The 10,910-nt window shown below is 45.2% G+C and overlaps 1 protein-coding gene across 1 annotated transcript in view; it reads left to right on the forward strand.

Annotated features, from left to right (window-relative positions):
* Positions 1 to 836: 836 nt before the first annotated feature.
* LMAN2L (lectin, mannose binding 2 like) overlaps positions 837 to 10,910 on the forward strand; it is a 14,717-nt gene continuing 4,643 nt past the window's right edge. The window contains exons 1-4 of the mRNA XM_031018496.2: positions 837 to 1,056; positions 2,265 to 2,383; positions 5,621 to 5,738; positions 6,507 to 6,601. Of these exons, the coding sequence (XP_030874356.2) occupies positions 870 to 1,056; positions 2,265 to 2,383; positions 5,621 to 5,738; positions 6,507 to 6,601 (519 nt within the window). The 5' untranslated portion in view covers positions 837 to 869. The remainder of the gene's footprint in view (positions 1,057 to 2,264; positions 2,384 to 5,620; positions 5,739 to 6,506; positions 6,602 to 10,910) is intronic.

The following is a 10,910-nucleotide window of genomic DNA, read 5'->3' on the forward strand; positions in this document are numbered from 1 at the left end:
GTTGTTGTGTGGAGTTTCTATAAATGTCATCAGGTCAAGTTCTTTTTTTTTTTTTTTAATTTAATTTATTTATTTTTTTGTTTTTAAAAGTTTTTTTTTTAATTCTTATGTTAATCCCCATACATTACATCATTAGTTCTAGATGAAGTGTTCCATGATTCATTGTTTGTGCATAACAATCAGGTCAAGTTCTTTCTTCTGTTCAAGTCTTTTAGAAATTTGATAATTTTCCTGAAAATTGTCCAGCTACAGTAATTGTGGATTGTCTATTTCTCCATTCAGTTCTACATCTGGATAGCTCTGCACAGACAGGAGGGTACTATGGCAGAGAGGATAGAACGTTTGCGTGAAACTGGGAGAAACATTTTTATCTTTTTTTTTTTAAAGATTTTATTTATTTATTTATTTGACGGGGAGACATAGTGAGAGAGGGAACACAAGCAGGGGGAGCGGGAGAGGGAGAAGCAGGCTTCCCGCTGAGCAGGGAGCCCAATGCGGGGCTCAATCCCAGGACCCTGGGATTATGACCTGAGCTGAAGGCAGACGCTTAAGGACTGAGCCGCCCAGGAACCCCAACATTTTTATCTCTTTAAATTTACTCTAGAACGCAGAGACAAAATGGAAATCACTACGTCTCCCAGCAAGCCTAGTGGAGTGAGGACAAATGCAAATAAAGGAGGCCAGGCATTAGGCCACGCCCCTTCCTGGGTTGGCAAGGCAACTGATACCGAAGCCAGCCAATCGGTGAGATGCTCACCTGCGGGGGCGGGGGCTCGGGGAAAGCCAATGGGACCCGGGGCAGATGGTTCTCTGGGCTAATGATTAGGGCTACGGGGCGGGCTTTTAATGAAGGGACGGCAGTGGGAAAGATGGCGGCGACTCTGGGATCCTCTGGGTGGTGGCAGCGGTGGCGGCGGCGTGTGTCGGCACGGAATGGGTCCACGATGTTGCTCCTTCTCCTTTTGTTGGGATCTGGGCAGGGGCCACGGCAAGTCGGGGCGGGTCAAACGTTCGAGTACTTGAAACGGGAGCACTCGCTGTCGAAGCCCTACCAGGGTGAGGCGCCCGGGGCGAGGTGGTCGTGCACGGGGAGGGCTCCGGGACCTGAGCTCAGCGGTAGAGACCGGGGGTGGCGAAAGGCTTCGTGGCCCTAAGGAAACTGCGGGCGGTGGGTGGGGGCCCACGAGGAACGCCGCGTTTGGGAGCCACGGGTCCAAAGGGCAGGGGTCAGCTCTTCCCCGCCCCCCGTTTTGGAAGTTTCCAGCAGGTCGAAGCCGGGCTCGGATGCCACTAGCGTTAGGCCTGGACAAAGAGGAGCTCGAGTTGGACAGGAGGGATGTGGGAAGGGATAGAGCTGCAAATGGTGGGTAGTGATTGAAGGCCACTGGCAAAGAGCCGGTCTCCCGATGGAGCTATGGATGTGCTAGAAATGAAGCAGGAGGCAGAACTGGGGTAGAACTTGGCCGGACTGAGAAAGAAGATAAAATTCTGTTGCCGGTTAAAACACCTGTTTTCCAGTTCAGGAGCCCTGTTGATGAAGGAGGCTGGTTAGCTTTGCTCTGTTTAGGGTTCATAGGCTCTTAGGCACGGCTTATTGACCAGAAAATTTATATAGTTAGCTACAGAGAGGACCAAATCAGTGCAGATGGTTTAACTCAACACAAGTCTGTTTCCCCACTGGAGTGTGGGACAGCGGACAGATACAAACTCAAAGTGCAAGAGTGTATATACACGGCTGCTAAGGGTGATCATTTATTCCCTCAGCAGATATATCCAGTGCCTCATCCATGCTGTCTCTGCTATTACTGTGGATTGTACAGACACAAAGTTCTCACTTGCAAGAGGCTTATAGCCTCTATTGGTACTGGGAGAAGTACCTTCACACTTGAATTGTTTAAAGAAAGAATGTGATTAAGCCCCAGAGGCCTGAGAGTCAAGCTCTTTTTGGTAGAACTGGGGAAATTTTTTTCTTTTCTGGTGCTAAAATTTACATATAAAATGGGAAGAATGGATCTGAGCTATGGTTATTGAGGCATGGATAAAGTGATAGCTCTGATGTGCTCTGGGGTCTTCATCTGAGAAGGGCTTTGTAAAAGAAAGCTGTCAAGATGGTAAAGATTTGAGATTTATGAAAGACAGAAGGTAGGAGATCGAGTGTCGTGAAAGGGAGAGAAAGATGATGACTCCAGCTTTAGGAGGGTCCGTGGTGGTTTCGGAATGGGTTGGTGTTGAAGAGTGTGAACTGATCTACTTCCTCCCCGTAGGTGTGGGCACAGGCAGTTCCTCACTGTGGAATCTGATGGGCAATGCCATGGTGATGACCCAGTATATCCGCCTTACCCCAGATATGCAAAGTAAACAGGGTGCCCTGTGGAACCGGGTGGTAAGAATCTTTCTCCCTCCTGTGTTGGTGACCCAAAAAGCCCTAAAAAGTTTACCAGTGGCTATTTTACTGTTTATCCCCAGTGCTCTGTCTTCTGTGGATATCAAGGATTTTCATTTCAGAGAATATGATGACCTTCATAGTGAAATCAGATATGTAGGGAAATGCTCTCGATTGCTCCAGTTATAGCAAATAATCCATTTTGATTGTGTTTTCTGAAACATCTTTTTTTTAAAGACTTTATTTATTTATTTGATAGAGAATGAGAGAGCACAAGCAGGGGGATCGATAGTGGGAGAGGGAGAAGCAGGCTTTCCGCCGAGCAGGGAGCCCGATGCGGGACAGCACCCTGGGACCACGACCCCAGCTGAAGGCAGATGCTTAACCAACTGAGCCACCCAGTTGTTTTCAGCACCCACTGTGTTTTCTGAGATGTCTTTAGGGGCGCCTGGGTGGCTCAGTCGGTTGAGCGTCTGCCTTTGGCTCCAGTCATGATCCCGGGGTCCTGGGTTCGAGCCCCGCATCGGGCTCCCTGTTCAGCGGGAAGTCTGCTTCTCCCTCCCCCACTCCCCCTGCTTGTGTTCCCTCTCTTGCTGTCTCTCTCTCTCTCTGTCAAATAAATAAATAAAAAATCTTTAAAAAAAAATGAAATGTCTTTAATTCCTGATTGACCTGGTAGTATTCTTGGAGGTTAACAATTTAACTCACATTTAATTATTTTGTAAAGTGGAAGACTGCTCTTGTAAATTTATCCTAAACTTCATCCCAGTATCTGCCCTTGTTATTTCACTTTGAAGAGTCTAATTTTAAATTTTATTTTCATGTGAAAGCCACTTTGAGCCCCTTGGTCATTTTATTTGTCCTTCTCTGGACCTTTTCTAGCTACATTGTCTTCCTTGAGGTATGGCGGCAAGAAGTGAATGCAGTATTCCTGGTGTGGCTGCCCTGTGATTTTGTACAAGTGTAAGATGATGCTTTCTTTTTGGTTTCCAGGGCTCTTTCTAAATCTTCTACAACCACTTTACTTTTGGGAATGACCTTATCATCCTTTCATACTTTCTCTTGGGTTCTCATAAGCTAAGAACTAAACTTTTTCATGGTTTTTGATTTACAGCTTTTCATGGTCATAGATAAGTGAACCTCAGCAAAGAGAACAATTTCTTTTCCCTGTTCATTTTATGTGGCAGAGAATTCTAACAGAACAGAGGGGTAAGAGAAGTGTCTACATGAGCTATTTGTGCAAGCTGGCTTCTTAACCCAGATTGTAGTGTTGAACTCATTCTTGGACAGAGTACAGGGCGGTGTGTTCTGGTAGAACAGGCAAAGGGGCTGGCAGTTGACAGACTTGGGTTCTAGATCTCGCTGTATCACCGACCCACTGTGAACCCTCGCTGTTACTTAATTTTCTCATTGCTCAGTTTCTCCATCTGCCAAATGAACTTTGTAATACCTTCTACGTGCTCACTAGGGTTATTGTGAAAATAAGACAATAGACATGAAAAGCTTTGGAAAGTTAAAATGGTTACAGAAGTGTGTGTTGTTGCATTATGCATCTGTTATAAGTTTCATTGATGGGGGTCTCTGGTTAGTAAATGATTATGTCCAGGGCTAGATGCTTTGCTGCTGTCTTGCTAGCTGTCTCTACATAACTCTTTTAGCAGCGGTTCTAGTTTAGGATCTAGTTATCCTGCCCTTTTTCAGATTCTCTGATACTGTATTTTTGTTGTTGTTATTGTCGTCTGACTATCAGAATGAGCTTTGGAGTTGTTTCTGAGTTATTTGAATAGGATGTGGTTCTCAAATTTGGCTGTCCATTGGAGTTAATGCCTGTGGTCATGGGGATTTTTAAAAACTCCCTAGGTGACTCTTATGTACAGCCAAGTCTCAGAAGCTCTGTGAGACATAGCCCTGAGCAAAGGCGTACGGCTCTGGAAGGCCAAGGATAAGTGGCAGACACCCCTTGGCTCAGTGCGAACCTCTCCGGCCCTGGCCTCATCCCAGGGGCAATAATACCTACCCACTGGCTGTGGGGCAGCTTCCTGCCACGGAAGTTCACTCTTGTCCTGAAATCTAAGTGAAACAGTAGAAAGAGGAGAACCCAGAATGACAACACAGGGACTGGGCTCCTCAGGGTAGGGTAAGCTATCAGAGACTGCGGGGTTCTTTGGTGAAGTCAGAAGTAACTTCACCCCTTTCTTTTGACTTTGGGTTCCTAATACTAACACTTCTGGGAGATTTCCCAGAAATGATCTAGCAATATGTTGCTCAGGAGCTGGAACAATCTGTTAAAGATTCTGGGTGAATCCTGTTGGCCTATATGCTCCTCATTCCCTTCTTTCTTCATAGTGACCTTTAATCAGGAGCCTCTCTAAGCCAGATACCTACTCTCCTCTCTCCCTGAAAGTGTTCAGCTATTTAGAGCACTTAACCATCCACTTACCTCCTTCTCCATTTTTCCAAGCTTTTGATACACAGTTAAAGAAAAAACCCCAAAGAACAAACACAGGAGTCTGATTAGTACCCACCTCCTTAATGTTTTTCCAGCAGAGGCTGTCCCTGTGATGGGAATGGTGGTGTTCTCCTTTGGTGCATTTATGCTTCTTGGACATGGGCATGAGGTTTTGGGGGACTGTAACTTTCCCCTTCTTGGGGAATTCTGGCTTGCTCCTTAGCTTGGCATAGGGTCAATTCTAGCTAATTAGAGTTGTTTACACATCTGCTAATTATTCCTGGAAACCTTTGCATAATGACTTAGCTTTTCTTTCTTTCTTTTTCTTTTCTTTTTTTTTAATTCTTTTGTAATGAATGAGGCTTTGACCTTTCTTGAAATCCAGGCTTTTTAGAATCTGTCAGAGGGGTGATCTGGAAGTTGCAAATGAGTGTTAATTCAGCCACCTGTACTCTATAGGCTGAGAGGCTTTCCTGTGAGATCACAGGAGTCTAATTTAGAAGTCTCTTGTCTTTTCCAGCTTTGGAGTACTGTCCTGTTTCTGTGGGAGATATTGAAGATCATTGGGAGGCTTATTCACTTTTCATATTAAATATCATATGCAGCTGGACAGCTCAACCTGTTTAATTTTATGACACAAACACTCAGCAAGTCCTAGATTTCAGTTTCAACCCTTCGCGTCGTGTTACCTGAACTTAGGTTTTCCAAGTCTCTAGACCGCTATGAGGGCTTGAGGGGGATTTCACGTTTCATGCTCTTCACTGATCCCAGTGTCTTTTTCACCCTAGCCATGCTTCCTCAGAGACTGGGAGTTGCAGGTACACTTCAAAATCCACGGACAAGGGAAGAAGAATCTGCATGGGGATGGTTTGGCAATCTGGTACACGAAGGATCGGATGCAGCCAGGTATTGGGACCCCGGGTGCTCTTGTGTGGGGTGCGACAGGCCTGCTTTCTCATGTGCCCTCTTTTTGAGAAGCATCCGTCCCCACAGTGCCAGCAGTTCTCCCACTCCCTTGATGTCTGCGGATGAAGACCAGCCTGTCTCGTCTCTAGAATGGGGTCTGAACTTGACTCATCCTGGGGCGAGATCTTGCTTATTAGTTCCTTCCGGTTTCCCTTTGAGGCCAGAGGGGCCTGTCGGCTGGGTGAAAGTACTGGCTCTCCGGAACAAGGGTGATTGGGTGAACTGACTTCTTCTGAGCATGCGCAGTGAACGGTCTCAGAACTCCTTGAGTCAGGAGTTGCCCGGGGGCCGTTGCTCCGAGGACGTGGCAAACTCAACCTGATTTGACCTGATCTCTTTTGCAACGAGAAGTGGAGCTTGGGAATTCAGCTCTCTCTCAGGGGCATAGTTGTCACCAGGCGTTCGTGAAGCAGAATTCTTACGGGGCGCCTTAGCAATCGGTTTGGACCAGGGAACAGCTGTAGTGTTAAACAGCGTTGCAGTGGACTTCTCTCTTCCCCTGCCTTCAACAGCAAACAGCTACACACTTTACTGGGTGCTTGTTACAGGCCCTGCACGTCGCTGGGTGCTTTTACATATGTTTTCTCATCTTAAAGAGAGGCCTGGGAGTCAATTGAATTTTACTTTTTCCTCCATCATAGTGATGTGTTATTCCTTTATCAACTCTTGGCTTTATTTCATTGTTCATCATCTGTTCTCTCTCTCTAGGGCCTGTGTTTGGAAACATGGACAAATTTGTGGGGCTGGGAGTATTTGTAGACACGTACCCCAATGAGGAGAAGCAGCAAGAGGTAATGGCAAGTGTCAGAGCTTAGGTTAGCTGCACTGACATCACAGTTCTTTGCCTCAGGAATGTTCATGAGGGAACAGGGGATAGAAAGTGAGGGGTTTGATTCTATTTTCTTCATCAACTGAACTTGAAAAGTTAATATCCTTGTCAGAGTGTTCTAGAGAGAACCGTTTATGGTGCACAGTCCTTTGGGAATGGCTGTCGTGATTGGGGACTTTTTCTTCAGTGTTAACAGTGTTCTCTTGTGCACATTAGGTAGCTGCTGAAATTGAGCATGCTTGGCTGGTTGGTGATTTGGCTCCTAGGCCTGCACCTGAACAAGCTGAATTTATATAACACAGCTCCCCTGACTTAATAGATCACCACTGTGCTCTCTTCTGCAGCTTGCTCACTCTGTCGAGCATCCTTTTCTTCTTCCTGTTTTTAGACCCAAACAGCAATTCTGTTCTCCTGTAGGAAAGGTTGTAAAAGGAAATTGACGGAGTCTCAGCATTTTGTTGCAGTCCGGTTTCTGGCTGTTGGCAGAAGGCTCTTGCTTTTTGTTGGCTGACCCTAGGGTTCTTTAGCATTTTCATATACTGCCAACAGGTTTGTATTCTTTGTCTGATGGCCCTGCCATCAGATGCTGGGAAAGTGGTTATGACAGGTTGTTGATGCATATCTTTTGGCTAAATAATAGCAAGAGGGGCGCCTGGGTGGCTCAGTTGGTTAAGCGACTGCCTTCGGCTCAGGTCATGATCCTGGAGTCCCGGGATCGAGTCCCGCATCGGGCTCCCTGCTCGGCAGGGAGTCTGCTTCTCCCTCTGACCCTCCTCCCTCTCATGCTCTCTGTCTCTCATTCTCTCTCTCTCAAATAAATAAAATCTTAAAAATAAATAAAATAAATAAATAAATAAATAAATAATAGCAAGAAAGTCAGGATTAAGGATGGAGACAGAACTCACTTTATTTTTTCCCTAAAAGCTTTTTATGAAAAATTGCAAACTTATTTAAAAAATAGGAAGAATATATGATCGTATACGCAACACCCAGATTCAACAGTTTTTGGCATTGGGCACAGAATTCACCATCCAGAGGTGGAACTGGAGACCTGAGTTCGGAGAATAACTTTTTGTTGTAAGACAGTTACAGAGCAGCTTCTCCGTGTTGCCTCTGGGCTCCTCCTCACTCCACCATACGTTAGGTACTTTCTAGGTGGCCGGAGTTAGTGAGCAAGACCAGCGTGGTGCTTGCACTCAGGAGCACTAAGGTGTGAGATTTCTTCTGGGGGAACCATGGGGCGCTGTAGAAGACACAGAGGCGTGTTGAACCTGGAGTGGGACAGTGCGGTAGTGGTGGTGGTTGGGGAAGACTTCCTCCAGGAAGTGACATTTACACTGAAGGCTGCAGAATTAGGAACCAGTGTGCCATGCAGAGGGGAAAGCATGTGTTAAAGTGATAACGTGAGAGAAGGGATCAGAGAGAGATGATGCTAGAAAGAAAAACAGAGCCAGCAGTCTTGCCATGTTGCACAATTTCAGGGGCCACCATTCCCATTGCATTCTTTAGTATTAACACTGTTCCCTGTTGGCCAAGTTGCCTGGCCCCTGAGATTGAGCGGTGTCTCCTTGGGTGGTTGGTGCTTTGGCTGTTTGGACCGGCACCAGGGCCATCTGAGTGTACGTGACTCATCCTCACCATGCACACTGTGGGGCCAGATTCTGAAGTTAGGTGTTCCTGTTACGGAGTCTGGGCTTTATCCTAAGGGGGTAAGTGTTATAAAGGATTTTAATGAGGAGAATGTCATGACTAGGTTTGCAGTCATGCTGAGGAAATAATGGTAGTTAGAGATGCATCTGAGTAAGAGGTACGGGCTTTAGGGCTTGACTGGACTTTAACCTGGCTCTCTGCTTCTTCCAGAAATAAATTGTTCAGATTCTCTTAGCTTCCATTTCATCATCAGATAATAGTAGTTCTCATTTAAGAGGCCAGATCTGATGGGCTTATTTTGTAAGAAGAGTAGATGTTAATCAATAAAATTAGTTTCAGTTGGTAAAAATTGGGACTTCTTTTCTGGCTAGCTGTTATGGTTCTCACTCCCAGCTGTACATTGGAATTACCTGAAGTGCCTTTAAAAATACTAATGTCCAGGGGTGCCTGGGTGGCTCAGTTAGTTAAGCGTCAGACTCTTGATTTTGGCTCAGGTTAGGCTATCAGGGTCGTGGGATTGAGCCCTGTGTCAGGCTCTGCGCTCAGCATGGAGTCTGCTGGAGATTCTATCCCTCCGCCCATCTCCCCTCCCACCCCCGCTCATGTGTGCATGTGCGGGATCTCTCTCTCTCTCTGAAATAAATAAAATATTTTTAAAAATGAAATAAAAAGGGGCGCCTGGGTGGCTCAGTCGTTAAGCGCCTGCCTTCGGCTCAGGTCATGATCCCAGGGATCTGGGATTGAGCCCCGCATCAGGCTCCCTGCTCAGCGGAGAGCCTGCTTCTCCCTCTCCCAATCCCCCTGCTTGTGTTGCCTCTCTCACTGTGTCTCTCTCTGTCAAATAAATAAATAAAATCTTTTAAAAATAAATAAATAAATAAAAATGAAATAAAATAAAATAAAAATAACTGATGTCCAGGCCCCAACCTCAGAGAGTGTAATTCTGTTTGTCTTAGGTGCAATGTAGGCAAACTTACTTTTTTAAAGCTCTCCAGATGAGTGACATGTATAGCCAGGATTGGGAACCCCTGGACCAACATGAGGTCCTTGTTTCCATATTAGTTGTTTACCTGTTGAACACATTTGTTTATTAAATGACATTTAAGAAAACTAATCAAAGTGGTTTCTGTTTATTCAGTGGCCATTATGTGCCAGGTACTTTACAAATATTGTCTTAATCCTCATCAAAACTCCTTAGAGTTAGTATTATTTTCCCCCATTTACCAATGAGTACAGAAGCTTAGAGAAGCGTCTTGTTCAAGGTAACAGCCAATATAAGGTGGAGTCAGATTTTGAACATAGGTCTACCAGATTCCAGAGGCTGTGCTTTTAATTATGATGCTCTACCTCCTCCCATCCATTGTTTCTTCTGCCAGGTTGATTGCCTTGAGAATGGAGACGTTATTATCATGTCATCTCCTATGTAATTTCAGTTCTTAGAGCTTATATTCAGTGCAGAGAGTATAGAAAAGGTACGCCTTTCTACATTCCAACAACCTGGAACTATTTTAGAGGGTAAAATCAAGTGTGTTTTGTGGGCGGCATGGTTTACTTTGATAGCGTACATAAAGGTGCCAGGTGTTCTTTCCAACACTTGTACATGTATTATTTACTTGTAACAACTCTTTGGGGGTAGATATTATTGTCATCTCTACATTATGGATAAGAAACTGAAGTGCAGGAAGGTTAAAAAATTTGTCAGTGACACACAGGTAGAGGATTTGCTTCCAGCCTGCAGTCTCATTATTTTGCTTTATTATTTTTGAGTACATGAGAAGAGGGTGACAAATATGGTACCTTTGGAAAACTTGCAAATGTCACATAGAAAATGTGCTGGACTAGGACAACAGGCCTGGTGGGAGGGGTTATGGAACAATTCATCAAATCCCTCAAGGGAGTGGAAAGTGTTTCTCTGGTTCCTCGTTTCCTCGTCACTAGAGCACATGACCTTGTTGCTCAGCTTACTTGCAGCCACATTTGTTCATGAGAAAATGTGGGGAGAATTCTAGCAACCAGTAATGCATCTGAGAAGGGGGTGAGGGAGTTCAGTTTAGGCTTGGCTCTCTGAAATCAGGACAGATTGTTACAAGTTACATAAGCTCAGTTTCCCTGTCAGCAGTAGAGGAATTGTAGTTCAGGTGAGTGAGTCAAGAGTTTCACTGTTTGGGAGCGAGGGTACTTACTACCTGTGCCATCATGAGGTTGACAGGTCATAAGTGGTTGTTAAAATGACAGTGGAAGAAATAGGAAATCTGGATAGAGCCGTAACAGGAAACGAGATTGAATTAGTAATAAAAAATGACTCACAAAGAGAAGCCCGGGTCCAGATGGCTTCACTGGTTGATTCTTTCACACATAGAAAGTAGAGTTAATACCAGTTCTTCTCAAAAATTCTTTTTTTTTTTTTTTTAAAGATTTTATTTATTCATTTGAGAGAGAGAGAATGAGAGACAGAGAGCATGAGAGGGAGGAGGGTCAGAGGGAGAAGCAGACTCCCCGCCGAGCAGGGAGCCCGATGCGGGACTCGATCCTGGGACTCCAGGATCATGACTTGAGCCGAAGGCAGTGGCTTAACCAACTGAGCCACCCAGGCGCCCCTCTTCTCAAAAATTCTTACAAAAAATAAGAGAGAG

Source organism: Leptonychotes weddellii, chromosome 10 (assembly GCF_054177405.1).
Source record: "Leptonychotes weddellii isolate Sample4059 chromosome 10, ASM5417740v2, whole genome shotgun sequence".
NCBI lineage: Eukaryota > Metazoa > Chordata > Mammalia > Carnivora > Phocidae > Leptonychotes > Leptonychotes weddellii.